Source organism: Denticeps clupeoides, chromosome 3, assembly GCF_900700375.1.
Source record: "Denticeps clupeoides chromosome 3, fDenClu1.1, whole genome shotgun sequence".
NCBI classification, from domain to species: domain Eukaryota; kingdom Metazoa; phylum Chordata; class Actinopteri; order Clupeiformes; family Denticipitidae; genus Denticeps; species Denticeps clupeoides.
In genome coordinates, this window is record NC_041709.1 from 23,237,009 (window position 1) to 23,258,494 (window position 21,486).

At 44.5% G+C, this 21,486-nt stretch overlaps 1 protein-coding gene across 17 annotated transcripts in view; it reads right to left on the reverse strand.

Moving 5' to 3' along the window:
* Positions 1–305: 305 nt before the first annotated feature.
* Positions 306–21,486, reverse strand: part of cacna1ab (calcium channel, voltage-dependent, P/Q type, alpha 1A subunit, b) — an 86,008-nt gene continuing 64,827 nt past the window's right edge. For 4 of the 17 annotated variants that reach the window (XM_028971392.1, XM_028971393.1, XM_028971391.1 and 1 more), the window contains 10 exons: positions 20,801–20,906; positions 20,592–20,699; positions 18,223–18,326; positions 16,675–16,781; positions 15,853–15,988; positions 13,742–13,858; positions 11,751–11,786; positions 9,039–9,252; positions 7,852–8,102; positions 306–6,428 (listed from right to left, as the gene is read on the reverse strand). In XM_028971392.1, the coding sequence (XP_028827225.1) occupies positions 5,718–6,428; positions 7,852–8,102; positions 9,039–9,252; positions 11,751–11,786; positions 13,742–13,858; positions 15,853–15,988; positions 16,675–16,781; positions 18,223–18,326; positions 20,592–20,699; positions 20,801–20,906 (1,890 nt within the window). In that variant the 3' untranslated portion in view covers positions 306–5,717. The remainder of the gene's footprint in view (positions 6,429–7,851; positions 8,103–9,038; positions 9,253–11,750; positions 11,787–13,741; positions 13,859–15,852; positions 15,989–16,674; positions 16,782–18,222; positions 18,327–20,591; positions 20,700–20,800; positions 20,907–21,486) is intronic. The other 13 variants (XM_028971396.1, XM_028971399.1, XM_028971398.1 and 10 more) reach the window with 8 other exon arrangements.

The window sequence follows — 21,486 nt, forward strand, 5'->3', positions numbered from 1 at the left end:
TGCTCTTGTTTTGCACTTTTGCTAGGCCACCGCTGTACAAATTACAGTAACTAATTTCCTCTGAGCTGAGGGTGTGTGTCTGGGTCTTCTAGACCTTGGGTGACCCCTGCCCTGCGCTCATTGTCCTGGCACGGGTCCAGAAGACATCACCCTGAGTAACACCACTAAGCGGGAGTGTGACTGAGTGAAAAGAGTGTGTGTGTGTGTGTGTGTGTGTGTGTGTGTGTGTGAGGAAGTCAGTGAGTGAATTAACGTTGACCCTCAGTGCAGGATCATTAAAAAGAAAGGCTCACACAGAATTGCCGCAGTTAGAATGCATTCTCTCTGGTTTATTTAGCTCCATTAGGAAGAATTCTGTTTGCTGTTCAGAGTTACAAAATGCACTGGTAGAAATAGCAGAGCGTTAGAGAGACAGAGAGAGGAGAAAAAAGGAATCTCATAGCCAGGATAAACGGGTAACATCACCAGATTTCAGGCAGCCTCTGCAGGGAAACGTTTTCATTTCTTTATTCACTTATGGTTTTTGACTTTCAGAAAAGGATTACTCTTATTTTTTTATGTCTTTTTTTTTTTTCTTCTCGTTTTTAATAATGCCTCAGTAGAGTGAACGTGTGTCTCAATCCAGTTTTCAGTGAACAGTTGGCAATATAAACAAAGGAAAATTCAACATTCTTTGATATCATCAATGAAGTTAGCTTCTTAACGTTTTTTTGTCTTTTTTGTGAGGTTTTTGTTTTTAAAAATAGAAGAAAACAGAAACACATTGCTCTTAAAAACATCTATCTATATATGTATATATATATGCATATATACACATACTTTTTCTTCATTTTCTTTTAAATTCCTGAAGTTGACTTATTAACCCATATAGTGGCATGCACATCGCACATGCAGAACTTTATTTAAATTCTTCTTTTTTTTTTTTTATTTACTCTTTACGTTTTTTAAAACTTGTACACTTCCTGTGTGACACCTGAATGGGTCCGAGTGGCGAGGGCGTGGCTGCACCAGCCAATGACATGAAACGAGGGATGGGAGGAGCCGCTGGGTTTCATTGGTGACAATCACAGACCGAGCCCCTGGTTCCACTGACATCAAATCACAGGGTGCTTTCTGGACAACTGCCGCGCTAAAGCCAACATGGCCACAAAAATCATGCACACACACATACACACATACACACACACCTCAGCGCTGATCTGACAAGCATCACGCCATAAGCACAGTAAGGACCTGTTGCGGTCTACTTTCTCCTCGCTGACGTCTCAGCTCCAGCGTCCGTAATGGGTTCCGTAATGTGGATTACAGCAGAGACGACTGAAGGAAGAAGCTGTTAAAGCTCATTCTAGAAGGCAGATGTCGTTTCAATAGCCTCATGATCTACATCTATTATAATCGGGATTATAACGCCTGTCCTTCCCCCATCATACAACCACGAAGAAGACTTAACCACCCTCAAAAATATTTTCCATTGTAATTTGATGCTATTTATTAAGCAAAATCCAGAATCCCGGGTCAGTCCAGCACTTACACTAAAAACATTAGCTATGCTTGCTGTGAGGAAAGCTACTTCTTCTTATTGCTCATGTTTGACCACATTTCTAACTGTCATTGATCCATTGATCAGAGCGTCCAGAAGATTAGTTTTTTTATGCAGTAAACAAATGGACCACAGTCATTAGCTGGAGTCATTACCCACTAATGAATACAAAATGTAGCAACTTCAGGACCTGTCTGCACATCAGCAGAGGTTTCTGAAAATGATGGTTCGCTCATTCTCTGACAGATTCAGCGAGTATATCACTGAACGTGATCATTGTAGATCATCGTGCAAACCACCTAATTTCTAAGTTTAATAAAGTCTGTCACTAACAAACATTCTGCCGTTATACTTGCACTGTTTTTAAGACACTGGACGTAGATTTGGTGTCCAGCAACAGATAGAACATTTTTAGCTTCATTCCATTATATTAGTAGTGCAATTTTTTTTTTTCAGCAGATGAAATTAAAGAAATTTAGTTTACATTTTTTTCAGGCTCCAGAAGTTCCGTTATGGTGTGGAAGAAAAACCAAAACTTTATCAGATGGACAGGCCCTCAAAGTGCACCGTGGCGAGACCTTGCTTCGGTTCTGAGTGACGGCGTGGATAGACAATGTTTGGTGGAGGGGCTGGTGGGCGTGGAACAAGGCCGAGAGGGACATTTCCCGGGCTGTCCAGCGTAAGGCACTGCGAACAACTGGCTAGCGCTCACGCATACCTCCATCTTCCCTCAGGACTGTCACCACATCACGCTGCTAGAACCCAACCGCCTCCATCTCCCTTGCTGGGAATGGCGAAGGTGAAGAATGAGCCGTGACCGAAGGGATATGGAATAAAATGGGACCTATCCACACGTCCAGGCCAGCACGGCCTCGCCCTAAACGCTGTAACCGCCACGTTCCTCGTTGTTTTTGGTGCGTATCGCTCGTATCCACTGACCTCGGCCGTATACCTTATTCTCTCACTTTCACACACACACACACACACACACACACACAGACAGGCAAGCAGACGTGTTCACAGCCCCCCAGAGTCCCATACACATATTAGCATGCACACACATAGTGTTATACAAAGGTTGAGACCACAAGGTGTGGCGTTGGCTACATCAACGGTGGACTTTTGGCAGCACTGTAAATCGAACCGGATTGAAGGAGAAGCCCTTATTTGTGTTGATCAGTGAAGGAATGAATGAAAAGAGAGGACCTTGCTGTAGCAGGACGAACAGAAAAAGAGCGGAGGGCGGGTGAAATATTCCATGATGCTTGTTCTTTTGTGGGAAAGTCCACCATGCTCATTCAAAATGGGGTCAGTCTCAAGGAACTGTTAGTGAAGTCCATACGGTAGGACTGCCTGTGGATTTTCTTCATTTACAGGCCATGCTTGCACATGCTATTAACACATGAAGAGGGTCCGAGGGCGGTGCAGCTTAGGGGAGACTAAATGGAGAACATTCTGACTTTTGTCTTCCGCTGATCCAAATGTTTTCTATCCAGCTTGCTACTGAAACAGCCCTGCATCTGAAAGACTGTACAAACGGGCTTGGATTAAGGCGCAGGTTGGACTCTAGACACAAAGGGCATGAAAGTGGGGAAGATCGACACTGGAAAACAGAAGGCACTGTGGCTCTGCAGATTCCCCTGGGGTTTTGGCACCACAACATGGGCCTAAGGTCACCCCCACCTCTCCTTAGGACGAACAAAGGACTGGCCCTCCACTTCAACCAGGTCGGGTACTGAGAAGACTTGCTGGGATGGCTGGGATGAGGGTACTGGGAGGGTTAACGGGAAGGAGAATGTCCATGAGATCTGCATAGGTACAGGAGCCTGTAAGATCTAACACTACTCCAAGTATGAACATCTACTTCACGTTTTCTTGTCATGGATGGACTGCGAGTGAGCATAAGAATCCTCAGGGGATTGTCCTACAGTGTTGTGAGTGGAGTCGGGGGGGCTTGCAGCATCAGTGCTGTTTCGCATGTAGCATGTAGCATGTAATCCTAATAATGTTAGTAATAGTGACAGTAATGGCAGTGAAAAACATGTTCTCCCCTCTGGCCTGATGACAAAAAAAGATGGACAGATCAGACAGTGAAAGACTGAGATGCACAAAATGGTCTGCAGGAAAACTGTTGAGGGTTTGGCAGAAAAGACCCAACTATGGCATCCTACAGATGAATTGGTTTGGCTGTTTTTTGTATCCTGAGCAGAGAAAGAGGGGTGCTGTTTTTTTTTAAAAATACTTTTTTGAATCTCTTTTTGATGTCGTTTTTGTAATGCAGACTGACAAGCAAACAGGAGGCGCCGTTGTTAAATTAAAGCACAGCGCACTACCATGTGGATGACAAGGATACATGATGCTTTTCATTTTGAAGGACAAGCTTGCATTCCTGGAACCAGTTTCAAAATGTTCCCACATCTCAACCAGAATACATGAAAGTAGAAGGAACAAAATGTTCATGGAGAAATAGCCACGTGAAGGCTTTCATGCAGCCGAATCCTTTAACGGTAGAAATGTGTAACGGGACCCTGCATTCGTCGCCCCACCACAAAATAGATTTTATATATATAATTTACAAAAAAAAAAAAAAAATTCTCCACAGCCTCCCATTTGGTGGCTTCACTCAAAAATCTAGAGAGTCGAGTTGTGACAAAAGTCCAAAAAAACAACAGGACAGTCACCCCAAAACAGTTCATCATCATTATGATCACTGCCAAGTACATTTCCCTCCTAGTTGCATTAACATTTGTTTTAAATTCTTAATTATAAGACTATTGTATTTAAGAATCTTTTTTTAAGCCTTATTGGGGGAGAAATTCTCTCCCTCCGTCTCTCTACTCCATTCTCGACCATGGAAGACAGGGGGCGCTGGAGCACTGCTCAGCAGTCACTGTGCAGAGGACTGTAGTGCAATCTAGAAGGTTGTAGGCCTCGTCCAGTGCAAAACGCCTGGGTTCCCCAGTTCAGAAAAACACACACACACACACACACACACACACACACACACACACACACACACACACACACACACACACACACACACACACACACACACACACTCAATATGAGACCTGCTTTTGTGGATTTTTACCTAAAACAAGCAGTATCATAAACACATGGAGCGAGAGATGGAGAGATAAGAAGAGAGAGAGAGAGAACTCCTTCCAAATCTAAACTGAAAAGCGAAACAAAAACATTATACTCTCTACACTCCAACATCCACATTAAATCTCTTTTCCTTTTTTTTTTTTATTTAACATGCAGGTTTCTATTGGATTTTCCCCCTCAAAATATAAAGAAAGCTGAACAAATGCAACAGAAGAACCAAGCTCCAGTGTTCAAGAAGAAGTAGAAGAAGAAGTAATCAGGAGCAGAAGTACTGAAGATATTGTCTGTTTTACCCCCTTCAGGCTTTTTTGTCTCTTATTGAACCCATGTTGGACCAAAAGATTGATAGGGGTAGAAATGTATTCTCCGTCCACAAGTAAAATTCACACGCACACATACACACACACACACACACACGCACACACTCTGTCCTGGGCACGCAAGCGATGAGGTCACTGCCAGCATTTAACAGTAAACAGAGATGATAAAACTCATCAATATCTGCCAGCGGCGGAGCAGCTGGCTGGTTTTTGCAGTAGGTGGAGATCCTGTATAATCCAGGTTCTTTTCTTTTCTCCGTAGATGCTTCCTGGAGGCATGTTTTACAGCAAGGGGCTCCTGGCTTCAGGTTTAGTGTGTGTGTCTGTGCGTGTGATTTGTTCGTTGTTGTTTTTTTGAGGATGGACCCTGATGGATCACCTCGAGTCTTCAGGGCTCTTACAGGCACAGTTATCAGCAAAGAGGGGCTCAAGGGAGCTGCTGTCTCTGACAAACTGTACCTGCGCATGCTGGCCATCACCAGATGTCTGGTGGACTGTTGTCCATTCATTCCGTCGAGTGGATGTGTGTTGCTCCATAAACAAATGGAGTCTCACAGTGACTCTCTCTCTCTCTCACTCTCTCTCTCTCTCTCTCTCTCTCTCACACACACACACACACACACACATCTAGAGCATGTCCCTCCTTCGCCAATGTTCCACCATGCTGGTTGTCAGAAAGAGAAAGAGAACAGGTGAGGGGCGTAGGACCCCTGACAACAGTTTCGTCCAGCCTGGTTCTCCGCTGCGTGCTAGCACCAGTCGTCCTCGTCTGTCTCACTGTACGGTTCGTGCAGGCCCTTACGAGGGCCCCGGGCGTGTGGGTGGGGCCGGTGGGGGCAAGCATGTGGTGCCCGGCGGTGTGGCGAGGGAGAGGTCGAGCGGTAGCCATTGGGCATTCTGCGTGGATGGGGACCGGAGGCTGGGTGTCCCTGGTGCGGGTGTTGGTGGAACGACCGAACAGTCCTGGGCGAGCAGTGGGGTGGGTGGTGCGGGTGGGGGTTCCCGTCCTGCACCAGGCTCTGCTCGTACGCAGGTGGCTCGTGGTGGCGCTCGTATTCGTAGTCCTGTTCGTAGAACGGCCCATCACCCTCCAGGCTGTCAGACGGAGGCGGAGGCGGGCCGCCCCACCTGCCGTGGTGGTGGTGATGGTGCCGCGGCGACCTCGGGGAGCCATGGCGAGGGGAGCGAGGTGAGCCGTGCTGTGGCGAAGCATGACGCGACGGGGGCCGATGGTAGGACTCCGGGGGGCCTGGAGGTGGAGAGTAATGTCGAGGGGATGGGGAGCGGAGGCGCAAGGGGGGCTGGCCAGGAGAGCCGTAGGGGGCCTTGCGCACGGCCGAGGAATAGGTGACGTGTGGCCGTGGGGTGGAGGGGGTCTGGGGCAGCTGCCTGCGGCCGCGCCGTGGAGTACTGGTCCCCGACGTCGACGGGACAGGGCTGCCGCTCACCGAACTACTGCCCTACACGAAAATTCAAACAAAGCAAATAAAAAGGAGCACCAAAAATCAACAAGAAAACACGAGAGAAAACAGAGGAAGAGAGAGAATAGCAGAGGCAGGAGGAGAAGAAAGGTAGATTCAGAAAAAGAGAGCAGAAGGTGAAGCCACCATAAAACCACAGAAATAAACCAAACCAGCAATGAGGCAAACCAGCAGACACAGCGAAGCCATGAGTCACATTGAGAAAAAGGGACACAACCCACAGGGACAAATGAATAAAAGAAAAAAATAACAGAAGAAAGGAAACAGATTTCAGTAAGGAGGCACACTGAGGCAAAGCCTAGTCAGGCTAGACGCCATCCTGACCCCCACTACCTTCGTCATCCTCAGGCTTCAGCGGAGATGAAGGTCTCACCATTTGACTTTCACCGATGACGCTTGTGCTGAGCTCACCCAGCGTAAGGCCTCACCCAGCACGAATGGGTCATGTAGTTGGACTACATGCATCTAGCTCCCAGCTCAGAAGGTTGAAATATGTATTTTTACCAACTTCTGACGACACCTCAGCTCACTGACTACTAGACATGGTCTCATTAGGTTTTGATAAAATCATTACCTGATACTGGTACAATAGTCTTAGTGATATTCTCCACAATGTTTTGGTGATGTTATCTTATATATTACATACTGTTACATAAATGATTTAATTAATTGCTCCCTCCCATATGTGAAATAGTTATAAAATACCTCCAATATTAGGTATTCATCATCATTGCGCAAAAAGACTTCATCTAAAGAAGCAAAATGGAAAAATCAACTGGTCCATACTAGCTTTGCATATCGTACTCACTGTGCATCTAGATGCATTCCAAAATTTTATTAGTATGTTCTCTCTCTCCTAGATCTCTCATTGTAATGAAGCTATTCTTCACTTGTAGATTGAACACCATGAAATGTCAATAAAAGTGCTTAAGATTCTCTACCCTCCTTGACACGTAAGGTTGTGGAAGATGCCATGTAGTCTGATTGTAGCTGTGCAATACCTGCTATGGAAGAAAATGTTCTTAATTAGTAAGGGTAGAGAAAATATGAGCAGAGGTTTTCTGCTCAATTTTTTGTTAAGTAAGAGTCATGGCCAATGGAATATCACCTAATTTTGTTCAAATGCGGAAATTTTGCATTTGACATTTCTGGTAAGCATGTACCCTGTCAGAATTTGCACAATTGGCAAGTTATTACATAGTTTGTATAGTTGTCAGAAAACCATCCTCATTAAAGAAGTACAAACAGAGACTTGGTTGGGGGAAAAGTCAGCAGACCCTGAACTGGTGGACAGTTGATATAAGCCTACAAAGATGACCACCACCAAGTTAACTCTGTCCTGCTGTAACACGGCCGGAACGTCTGCGTGTAAATGTCTGTGTGAGTTTGCTGATGCCCCCACCTGTCTGTGCCCGTGACCGTTGCGCCCCTCACTGGGCGAGCGAGACCAGTGTCGGTCTCCTCGTTCGTGTGGGTGCCTGTGGCCGTAGTCTCCCCGCTCTGGACCATAGTGCTCCTTGTCCATGGAGGACGAGTGATGGTGATGATGGTGGTGGTGGTGATGCCGGTCCTTTGCTCTCCCACGCTCCCTCTCCCGTTCCTTGGGTGGCAGGTCACCTGACTGTGTGGTGGTGCTGAGGTCAGTGCCAAGACCTGAACAATAACACACAGACATTCACCTTATGTTCAAGCCATTGCATCTTGGTATAAGACATTGTTGCCTCCTTGGTGGATTGAAGGATGTATGGCAGAGGAATGTTCGGAACAAACAGAACCACAACCTTCCAGTTTTAACAGACATAATAATTATTTTGGATGGATGGATCTCAGTTAAACTAGATGTACAAATGCTCTGTTTAGATCACATGCTTTTGAACTGACTCTACTCAGAGTACTGGCAAGGTGACGTTGCCATGATGACTCTCCATGACCAATAAAGAGTCTGCAGCCTGTTGGAAACCTCAGTGTAGATGATCCTTATGTAGAGTGACCAGGTGGTCAATGTTAGAGAGGACACAGCAAAGAGTTCAAGAGTTCAAAGAGTTCATGTGACTGGTCACATCTCTAATGTGAGGGTGGTAGTAGCTTAGTGGGTAGCACACTTGCCTGTGAACCGGAAGACCCAGGTTCGAATCCTGCTAACTACCATTGTGTCCCTGAGCAAGACACTTAACCCTAAGTTGCTCCAGGGGGACTGTCCCTGTAACTACTGATTGTAAGTCGCTCTGGATAAAGGTGTCTGATAAATGCTGTAAATGTAAATGTAATGTGTTCATCACTTAAACAGTTTCATCATTCTTTCAATTGAAGAAAAAAGCACAAGCAGAATGGAATCGTCCATCCAAGCAGGAGTCTTTGTGTTTTTTTAGTACTTTGTAGCATTTGTACATCTAGTTTACCTTGCTGTCTGTAGACAGAGGAAGACCCTGATCATTGTCTGAGACCAGGCATACACCCCTCTGCTGCACCAAATTCACATCAGCCACCGTCGACTGGTATCACAATAAATCTGTGTGTGTGTGTGTGTGTGTGTGTGTGTGTGTGTGTCCAGTGTATGCTGTGGTCTGGACATGTGGAAAAGTCACTGACCTGTGTCTGCGTCCGTGTAGCGGGTCAAAGACCTCTGGGACGTGCAGTGGCTACGGTCCCTCTCTCGGTCACGACGGCGGTGCCCGTGCCTTGGTCCGCCCTCCTCGGGCACGACCCTCTCCAGAGAATAGTCATCCAGGTGGGCTCCTCGCCCTGGATGGCCCTGCACCAGAGAGGAGGTGGAGCGCCGCATAGGACTTTTGTCTGTGATGGTCTGTGTAAGAAAGTGGAACGGGAGGCAGAAAGAGGTTGAAGACGTAGGAGAGGACACACGAAGGAACTTTCTTCTTTTTTTTTTAAAGAGCTGAAGGAGACCTTGAGGAAACAGATTCCAACTGATGCTCGCTCATTCCCAAAAACATCTCAGTAACCCCAAACCATAAATACAATTCCATCTTTTCTCCAAGAACAGAAAAAAGAAGCAAGAACAAGAGACACATACATAGTTGGGAGGTGATAGAGATGGAAAGAGAGACCAACAATGATAAAGAAAGACTTGTTTAGCATGCCTAACATGCATCCAGCAGCACCTTCACTGCCATCTACTGTACACACTTTCAGGACAGTCCACAAAAGCAGCCCACCACCACGATCCCATACCCTTCAGCCACTTCCAGAGCCATGCAGGTTCCAACAGTTTGCCATGTGATGATAACACTCAAACACACTCACATTTCTGAACGTATGCATCACGGATGTCTTCCCTATACAAACCGGAACATTAGAGGCCACTTGCTTTATACTCGTCTAGTGTTTCCCAAAACGTGGCTTCGGCGGTTTGGCTTTTTATGCTTAATTGATAATTTCAATTAAACGTATTCTTCATTTGTCTAATATATACCAATCAGCCATACCAAAGCAGATCCTCTCTGTTGTGAGGTGATGCCTCGATGGACTCGCTTTTCCAGCACATCCCACAGATGCCACAGATTGGAATGAGATCTGAAGAATCTGGAGGGCAAGCCTACATCACAAACTTTGCTGTTGTGGTTCTGAAACCGTTTTTGTAGTGTGGCAGTACAGGTATGGTACCATTCAGAGTTGGGCAAAAATTTTACAAGAAAGTATTAATGACAAGGATACTGATTGCCTTGCCATAATTCAGAATACATTTAAAATGCGTTTTCTGTGTGTTGTCTTTATTTTACCCTACTTTAGGGTGGCGAAAAGGTCAATTAAGTCAAAGTCTACTAATTTGGTATAAAAAAGTTAACATTTCTGTCATTGTGATACACAGCAAGCACAGTACATGGGGACAAATGTGTCCTCTTTATTTAACCCATCACCCTTGGTGAGCAGTATGCAGCCATGAAAGGCGGCCAGGGAGTAGAGTGTGAGGATGGTACCTTGCTCAAGGGGACCTCAGTTGTACCATGGCAGATTGGGATTTGTACCCACAACCCTTCAGTACAGAGGCCACTTCCTTACCCACTAGGCCACCACTGCCCCACAAATAGTGCTACTGCTGTGGAAACAATGAAATTTACATCTCCCAACTGCCCAAATAATGTCCCAGCTAATAATTTGCAGTTGGCAACTGGCCTATCAGGCTCAAATGAATCAGAATCAAACAAGTAGGTGGTAGGGTGGTAGTAGCCTAGTGGGTAACACACTCGCCTATGAACCAGAGAGACCCAGGTTCAAATCCCACTTACTACCATTGTGTCCTTGAGCAAGACACTTAACCCTAATATGCTCCAGGGAGGACTGTCCCTGTAACTACTGGTTGTAAGTCGCTCTGGATAAGGGCGTCTGATAAATGCTGTAAATGTCAACATTACTGTCATTTACAGCATTAAAGAAATACATATTTCTTTAAAACATGTATTTTGCATTTTAGCACAAAGAAAACCCTTGCCCTCGTTCTTCTATTTCAGTGTAAATAGACGCTAACCTGCAATGTTATCTAAGAAAGCACTGTGGATGTGCCTGATCGAGAACATTTCTGATTGAGCTTTAAGTCTTTGTGGACATATTCCAGAGAGCATTAAACAAAAGATCATCTGAATGATTAGGACATCACATATGACATTTAAATGTTGGGTGATATAAACACATTGAAAAAAAAATCATGTCAGTGCTGAATGCTAATTAAATCAACAATCCTTCCGACAAGTCTGTGTTGTAGGTGGGAGAGGATGTGCATTCATGGTGGCTGAAACCGTTTGCCCTCGCCACCGATATTTCCACCCCTGTGTCTCAGAACTGCTTTGATTAACATGCACTTTGCATTTTCATACTCTCTCCCGGCCTTCACATGCACGCTGGAACGACTCAAGCACTGGAACAGTATGCCACATGCCTTGCCATAACAGACCACACTCCACGGCACAACTGCCAACATACTTGTTGCCTTCCATTCCGGGAAGGTGGAAATGTCATGCACCCAGCATCACAGACATTACATGTCACCACGGTAACAGCTCTGCGCTTTCTCCCACTGGTCCTGCAGCTCATGCCGTCCCTACAAAGCAATGCTGTAACACTTTCAATGTCCAACAAAACGGCAAACACAGGAGGAACTGGGGCGGCAGTAGAGGTTCAGAGAGATTGAAGAAGAAGAACGAAGATGTGAGCAATGGCAACAGGGTAGACACAAGCAGAGAGACGCGGACATTCCTACAAGGACTAAGGAGAAGGAACCTGGAGAGCGAGCAAGAGGCACAGAGTGCTAAAGAAGGAGGAGGAGATCAAGAGAGACAAGGTACATACACTGAGGTTATTTCCACGTGGCCTGGTTCTCCGTCGCTGTGGGACGGGCACACAGACACGGCGCAGAGCAAAACACACAAAGCCACACACCACACGGCAGAGCAGAGGGAGGAGAACAGACACACACAAGGTGGAGGAGAGGAGAACAACAGAAAAGAGCCAAAAAGAAAAAGACAAGAGAAAGGGAGAGAGAAAGAGAAAAGGGAAGAAGGCCATTATCATTTAGAGCATATGCACACTAAAGGTTGGAGAGCAGAGAGGCGGCGCTGGGAAGGGACCAGGAAAAAAGAAGGGCAAAGAGACACCTTCACACTTACCGCTGCAGAGCACAAACTCTGGAGGGCAGAGGAGTGTTACAGTGAGTGGTGAGAGAGAACATGGACCACCACACACCACGAGCCCCCAGAAACACACCATGCAGACACTATGCACCGCTTTACCAGTCAACCAGCCCACTCTTTCTTGCACTGAGTTCAGTTTCAGGGTGCAGTCTTTCCCGTCTAGTCGATTCTGTAATTATTCGAAACATTCCCTAAAAATGACTTTCCACTCAGCTGTTTTTCTGCATAATTGCATATGTAGACTAATTAAAACCCATGCTACGCAGCTAGAAAATACACTGTAACTAGCTGAACTAGCTCGCTAGCTAAGTATTTCTGGGGTTTGGACACACCTACTGATTTATGGGTCTTGCATGTTTTACATTAGGGTTGTCGTAGCCTAGTGGGTAACACACTCGCCTGTGAACCAGAAGACCCAGGTTCAAACCCCACTTACTACCATTGTGTCCCTGAGCAAGACACTTAACCCCAAGTTGCTCCAGGGGGACTGTCCCTGTAACTACTGATTGTAAGTCGCTCTGGATAAGGGCGTCTGATAAATGCTGTAAATGTAAATGTAAATGTTATGTATAAAACATGTGAGGTTATGTATAAAACAAAAAGTTGAACCCTTGAGTGTTTCCAAATCAGGCAGCTTTTGACTTCTCTGCACCACCTTAAGTTGGACAACAGTGACTGTTTCCAACAGTCCTGGCAGTTCATGCTGAACAATTTCTTATCATTCACTCATGTAAATCTCATGAAGTGATTAATCAATGAAGCCTTTGATGATGACAATAGCAAATTATATTCCATTTGCAGTGAATTATATACAAATATATATACAAATATATATATATATATATATATATATATATATATGTTTGACACAACAGGAACTCACTGGTGGACCAGCATTGTTTGGGAGTGGACAAGCTTCAAATGCAGTAGACCAGTACAGCTATGATGGCATAAGCCAAAATCAACACCAGACCAGCAGAGACCAGCAGGACTGCTTCCCAAGCATTTGTAGGTGATGTACCATTGCAGTAGGAAGAGTGTAAGTAAATTAAAAGCTAAGCTGATACACACAACATGCAGGTGCTGAGCTTAGACCAAAGGATGAAAATATGTCAGTGTATACTGTGTGTGTGTGTGCACGGTATGCATGTATTCAGAAAGATGGCAGTATTTAGAAGGAATTCTTGAAAATGCAATCATGGTCATATTCAGTGGTTGTGTTCCAACACCCCATCCCAGACATAGACCAGACACACCAAGGCTTATTGGAAGTGAGCTAAGAGGTAATGGATATGTGGGGTCCTGACACAGGACAAACACACACTCAGGGAAGTGATATGAAAAGGTTGCAGTGATGTGTGATGGACCATTTATCCTCCTATTGTTTGACCAGCCCTGTAACAGTGCCTTAACATGACATGAGCCTGTTTGGAGTGATGGAGAATTGGAGTGATGGCTCTTAACACTGCAAACAGGGGCTACTGTTTGAATCAAGGTTGAATATTAAGGCGGGCTAATCAAGATCTTTCAGGTATTGTAACATGATCTTATGAGAAACAAGAGGAAAAGGAAAAAGGGGAAAAGCAACAGGGGAGGAATACCCAGGTTTATGGGCCATGGGGAAGGAGCATGTGAGATGAAAGTGCTCACTTGGTTGTCTGCTGAGAGACGGGGCATGGAGTTGGTCCGACCATGCCCTTCCATTGGGTGACAGGGCTCAGTGTCCGAGTAACCGTCCTGCCCCGTAAACTCCCTCATCTCTACCGTCTGCAGGAAAGACAGCAAGAACCCAGTCTGCTTCAGGGTTTCAAAATGTGTGTTTCATGGGGTGTACAAGGTTTGGACAGATAGAACTGATGGACCAAACTAACCCAGCAAACAAACTAACATCCCCTAAAGGTCCTCTCCAAATGTTCCCTAATCGTCTTTGGGAATGGATTCCCTTTTTGATCCAAGAACTTTGCAGGTACGTTGGGAGAATATTGTGGGTCACAGGGTAATAATAGTCATTTTATGAATAATACTACAATTGACAGTAATAGCAGATTTGACAACATATTATACAACACATTATTACTGAGGATAGCTTGTCATCTTGAGATGGACCATATCCAAGTGTCTACCACTATGGACTAAAAGTCCAGAGGATACAAAAAAAATCCTGAAATCCTGACCAAAACAGTCTATTGTGCTGTTGCTAACCTTAACAAAACAGTCCCTTTACTCCTCAGATGTCAAAAACTACAGATCGATTTCTCTTCTGCCATTTTTTTCCCAAGGCCTGGAATGAGCTCTTTATTGACGAGGTAAATTCATTTCTGTCCCATAATGGACAAAATGACTTACCAGTCTGGATTCAAAGCTGCACATTCTACAGAAACTACACTACTAGCTGTCCCAGAGGAACCACATGCAGCTTGATTTGCCAACCTGTCTTCAGTTCTCATTCTTTCAGTCTTTGACACAGTAAAACCTTGGATTCTACTGAATTTCTGCTAGACTCCTCTTCTCCTTATACACTAGATCACTGAGAGATATCATAGTCTCACATGGATTCTCCTACCACTGTTACACAGATGATACTCAGCTAATTCTCTGATTTCCCCATGATATCCAACAAATCTGTACCGCTCATATCACACTGCATGGCTTGGATGCATTCCCACCACCTCAAGCTAAATTTCATTAAAACCAATGCTACTCAGACACTGGTTTGGTCCCCGGTCATCTCTACACTGGACTAATGCAACTCTCTACAAGCTGGACTCCCTGTGAAGACACCTTTACTTTACACCTACAGCTCTACTCTACACCTCTGCTGTGAAACCTACACTGGCTGTTGTTAACACTAACTCTTGCCTTCAAGGTGATGAAAGGACTGGATCCTTTTTATCTCTTGGAACTATCTCAACCATCAAGCACTTCTTGACTTGAGCTTTTTCTCATCAAAAGAGCAAGACCTGCATCCAGAATCTTTTCAGTTCCCATTGTCATTTGAACGGTCGAGTCTCTACGCATTTTCAAGGAGTATCTACAAGACTAACTATACCTAACTTTTAGATTATATAAAAAATACTATTCGGTATACTCTTAACTGTACTTTTGACACATTTTTTTATTTAAGGTTCTCTGCTTGGTGGTATGAACAGCTGTGGTTGATTTAAACCTATGTTTGAAGGTATTAAGATCACTGATGACGCACTGTTGCATGTTGCTCCGGACAACAGCATCTGCTTAATATTCTCCATCTAAATATGTAAATGTAACATGAAATGTCCCACTGACACAAAATGGGAACAAACTCTGAAGAACCAATGAGAGTGCAAAAGTTAACAGAGGGTTCAATTTAATTCTAATTCAGAACATCTCACATTAACCAAATGAGACTTTTTTTACGGATGCCAGTCATGTCCTGACCTCCATCAGAGAACATTGTTTTGGGGACCAGTTGGGGATGTTACAAACATCCAGTAAATGTCCGTGGAGGGTGGTCATCTTCTGCTTGCTGGGATGATGACATGACAAATGGGAAAAGCCACAAAAGTAGACCCAAAATGTGCAATGAAAAACAGGAACTAAGAGGAAAGAAATTGACCCATGTCAGGCAAAAGAGTTCAAGGCAATGTAAGAGCAATATGGCAATTATTGACCTATACACAAATGGAACCATGTTTGGGCGTACTTATGCCTATGGTGGCATAATAAAACATTTAATGGCTGCCAGTCTCACTTGTCTTTGAGTGTGCATGTGGATGTGTCACCTGTGGGTTGTGGCGGTTGTCATGGACGTTGTCGGGATAAGGCCTTTCAGGGCTCCAACTGCCTGTGTTTTGGAACATCTCCTGGGCTTTTGTTGTCACCCAGGACTGGCTTTCAGGTATGCTACTGTTGGGAGGTCTGTTCAGAGACATGGATCACAATATCACAAATTCCGCAAAAAGAAATAACTGTAAAAGGAAGCAATAATGCATCTGTGTACAGTGAGCGAGAGTACAATGTGATGCTTGATGGTTTATGTACATTTTATATTTGTCCAGATTTCTTGATAAATATGACGTAAAATACCATTAAATCTTCACACAAGTCCTCAAAGCATATAAAGGGGACCCACAAAAGTAGAATGAGAAACTTTGTGTTATATAAATAACCTTGACTCATATGTGAAACATGACAGTACCAATTTTTTGGTTTGTTTTAAGGGATCTGGGTCATTGCTCTGTATTCTAAAGGAAAATGCAGCTCAAGATCAAACTTATCATACAAGAGCATGTTTGGGAGTGACAACGTAAAAGTGACCTTATCCAACAGACAGGAGGAATGGACTAAATGTCCAGGACTGAGCTGCATTTACTAGAAATGCCCAGATTCAGTTACTGCCAGTACAGACAAGAGGTCACAACAAATACTGAAAGAAGGTTAACATTGGTTTGGATCATTTTCCTTTTTTTACCCAGGGAAAACCATTTATCTACTTTGTAAACTCGAAAATTATGGCGTCATTCTTAAGAAGAAATCAGAACAATAGTGTATTTAACTGACCAAATCATTCTTTAAATAATAATTTTTTTGTAAGTTTTACTTACAGGCTTTTGGTTGGCTCCTGTTGATTCTGGGGGAGGCCATTGACACCTTGTCCCCCTTCCTGGTTTGGGGAGGGCTCCATGCGCTGAAACATTAATGGCGTTCGGTTCTGTGTGAGATATAACATGGCCTGTGGCTGGGATCAGACACACTCATGGAACACAGGGGAAGGTGGGGGGTGAGTCTCACACCAACAGCCACCATATAGTTAGGAAAGGTTGTTGGTGATTGGTTGGTGGAAGGGAATCAGAAGAGTAGAGTTGGACCCTCCATGGCTTGGAAACCACAAGGTGCACTTTCTATTCCAACCCCATACTGGTCAATGACCAGCAAAGTGAGCAACTCTTTGGACAAGCCACTGCATAGATTAAAGGGGATTGTAGGTTATTTCTTTTTGCAATTCACTGTGGCAGCCCAAAGGTTACACTGACATTTTCAACTGAACATCTCAAAACACACAGGAGAGGAGAAGAATTAATGGCAGAAATGTTCAGAAACAGTCAATGTTGTGTTTAACCTATCAACCACAAATGTGGATAAGTCAAACTCGCACATTAACCAGGAGGAAAGAGGAGTAGAAGTACAAGTAGATATGGGGTCATAAACAATACAATGAGACAACAACGCCACAGACAACAGATGTTCAGGTAGAAACACACAGATACTTGTAGACACGGGAACAGAGTGGTCAGTTGGCAACAGAAGAAGAAGGTGACTATCCTCATGTGGGACCACCGCAGAACACAAACTGCATGGAAACCCAGATGCCAATGACATGTAAGCAGAGGAACGACCATTCCTCCAATTTGTGGGACTACTTGCACCAGTCCTATAAATTGCATCTCTGGTGCAAATGGGTATAAGGAAATGGGTTCCACACTTCAGGAAGATGGACAGAAGCTAACAAGACAGACATGAAAATGTAGACAAGGCACTGACAAACGGCCATGCTGTATCAACATTATCACACAATTGCCCTTAAACCTCGCCCAGATCTGTTACACGAGTACTAAGAACATAGCTGTAGGATCTAGGCACTAGGCAAGTTATCCCTAGCTGTGAACTGTGAACATCATTTAAGCGCACCATACAACAAAGTGATCTTTAATTTTTTTCTAGTCCTGCTTTAGCCTGTTAATTATTATTTATTATATGACGTGACGGATGCCTTGAGCTGCTTCCAGCACTTCTCAAGTTTAGAAATCCTTGTACTTGGGCATTGCTCCATTTGTTAGTCTGTTTCTGTTTTAACGACGTGTCTCTTAAGTCTATAAATTGGGTGTTAACATATCGTTTTAAAAATATCCGATGCTGGTAATCTGTATAGCCTGCACTGCCTGTAGGTATGGTCCTTCAAGTACGAATGCCCCTATACCGTCAAAATGTGCTAAACATGGCCACAGTAAGTTATTTCTAGCACAGCTCCACAGTGAAGCAGTGATCGTAGAGGCTCCACAGCTTGATGGTCTTGAGGCTTGCTAAAAAAAAGTTGGCTTGAGGTCGTGGGTTATTTCCCCAAGGGTTTGTTGTAGGGAGGGAGAGATGGGTACCTGCTCCTCACGCAGTGCCTGCAGCTTTTTGGCTTTGCTTTGACGGTAGTACTCCATTATCATCATGGCCGCGTAGATCTTCCCCACTGTCAGGTCTGTCGCTGCTGAGAGGAGGAACAAGTTACCCTGTACGATTAGACGGGGTGAGATGGGACCCTGAGCCAAGAGGGGAATGGGAGTGGGAGACAAGGCATGCCAAAAAACCACAAAGACACACACAGAACAAACAAATACATAGAAATACTGCAAATACGATACAGATTTACACAGACTAACAACACGGTACGCCACAGAGCTGAGTCTTTTCACAAGCAGATAGCTTATTATGGCTCCATATTCTATAAATAGAACTTGTAAAGACTATGTAAACTAAGGACTGATGGGCCACTTCACTGGGAAAAGGAGAAATAGTACTTTCATTGCACAAACATGGCCCTAATAGGCAGAGCTCAAATTTATCTCAAACCTCCAGATAAACATCTGCAGTTTGAATAGAACATGTAACATTAAGAAAAATTTGAGCTTTTAAACCCTATGAATATAATTCTTTACTTTTTAAATGTGTCTAGACCATAAAACCATATTCACAGTCAAGTGGCTAGACGTCCTTTCAACTAATATTACTTGTAGTACATCACTGCAGTAGCAACAATAATAATATAAATAATAATAATAATAATAATAATAACTTGATTGTATTATTTTATTTGTATGCACTATTTAAACACGTTAAGGGCCCTATTTTCATGGCACTATAATAGATTTAGCACGTGGGGAGTGTTCACCTCTGTTATATCAAATATGCCTTCTGCATTTACAGAAAAAGATTTAAAAAAAAGTGACTACTACTGCTAGCTATCTCCTCCATTCTCTACACTCCTAATACCCATTGCACACAGGTTATGTAAGTGTGGATGTCACAAACGTGACAGGCCCACTACCAACAACAACTTTTTTTTTTTTTAACTAGCCTTACTCTCCCTTTATTTTGATCTGTTTTATTTTGTCCCTTATTCTATTTTATTTAATTATATAACTTTCACTTAACTATGCACAGTCAAAACAGGGTGGTTCAGGATGCATTTCACTGCGTGTTGTACTACTATAACTATGCATGTGACAAATAAAGAATCTTGAATCTTCTTTAGCAGCGTTTTAATTCAAGCCTTCTGATGGGGAAACTGGTGAAACATCGTGATGTTAATGAGTTGCAATGTAGCAACTCAAAAATATGACCCTAACTGTTTGCTTCTTCGTTCATTTATTATATAATATATAATATATAATCATACATCATCTTCAATATAATGTTTTCAATGGAAAGTGTGTAAACTCTCCTGTGCTTTTTGCTGTATTATCTACATTCTAGTGAAAAGACTTCTATAGAAATCTGTCTATAGCGAGGCACCCTCTGATACAGGCAATGAGGAGGTAATGAGACCAGAATGGAACATGCACTGAGGGCGGGGCAGTCCGGTAAACAGTCAATCTGTTCTCTAAATGTTGCAAAAAATAAAAAAAAACTAAGTTAAATAATTCACTGAATCATATGAGGTACATGTACCTACACCTTGGTTTGCTGTGCACTTTGTAAAAAACGGAACTGCGTCTTGTCATGAACCTGCACTTCAAACCTCTGGATCACGACACAGAAAGTCAAACAAAAAGGCTGCATGCAGCACCATCCTAAATTTCTTCTGATATTTGGATGAAATTTCCAAAATCTAGACCATATAAACAGGGCAGCTTGAATCATCAAAGCTTTCCTCAGAACTGCAGCACAAACATGCGCACATGCCTCAGATTGTGCCGTTCTGTCCAGAAACTTGCTCCAGCTACGGCAGCATGCAGTGGAATTTGAGCATTGAATGGTGAACTCACAATATTCAACACGCAGAGCTGGAACCCAGAGGAGGGACCAGGAATGTTACGACAGGTATATTCCTACATATAATGTCCCAGTTCTATCACCAGTGCACTGAATCTTGAGATGCATTTGGGAGAAGCCTTCACAACCCACATTTGAAGCATTTGGCAGAGCCCCCAAGCTGAGACGTGTCTGGTGTGCTCAGTTTATGAATCTTTTTCAGCTGTTTCACTTTAGCCTGTCAAAATCCATGCACTTTGCAAGTAAGTACATGGTGCCGACAGGAGAAGAACACAATCTGAAAGCCACTGAGAGAAAAGGCTGAAGCAAAACAGGAGGGGTTGGGTATATAGATGAGGGGATGGAGTGATGAAGGCCTGCTGCCTGATCAGAAGGTGCTGAGCGGTGAGTGAGTCTGGCTGAGAAGAAGCTGCTCTCCGATGGCTGGTGACCGTTTCAGTAGGCTGGTGGACGCTCACTTACGGACCCTTCAGCAACTTACACTTGTGCGGCGTGACCAGGAGGTCCAGGTTCTTCTGCGAGAGGTTGGGCCAAATGGCCATCATCTCCTTCCGCAGCTCCGCGTCCATCTGGTGTTTGTCAGCGCCGCCTGCGTGTGCAGAAACACACACACACACACACACACATTCACAGAAATCACTCGGCAGCATAAAGAAGTCGATACAGACCACTTGGGAGATCACTACACACCCTTGGCAATCTTGATGTCCAGAGCCGTGCGTATCAAAGCCATGAGGGTGGAGTTGAAATGCACCGTGTTGTCATCGGCCACGGGGAGGTCCATACGGAGCAGCCTCTGCGGAGAGCCGGGGGCGGAGAGTTCGGTGAGAGTCTGGACGTGGTTCGGTCACGAGTTACCGGGGCCGGGAGGTGGAGGAGAGGAGAGCTCAACGGGCCCTGGGGGGGGTGTCTTTAACATTGCCATGGTAACCAATTCTATCAGGGAACGTCAGCGATGGCAGGGGTCACGCGGTGCCAAGGCAAACCAGCAAGCCTACGTCAATCGTAACCAATGTGTGTAATCACACATTTTATAAGCGCGCGCACACACACACACACACACATGGTCATACTCCCCCTGACCCCCTGGTGCCTTGGCAGGCTGTGCCACGTTCCCTCCATGTTGAGCTCCCTCGGCCTCCCCTCTGAACCTATTTACGCCAATGGATGAACAGGTACATAAAAACACCTTTTTTTTATTTACCAGTTCCCATCCATCGGGATCTACGGGTTTTCTAGAAAAATGAGCATGGTGGAACTTACTCACAAGCACATGGCGTTAGTGTGTGTGTGCGAGAGAACGTTCTCCGAGCGCGAGCACAGCAGCAGCGGCAGCGGCAGCCAGATTCTCAGTCCTTCCCGCTTCATGCAGCCAT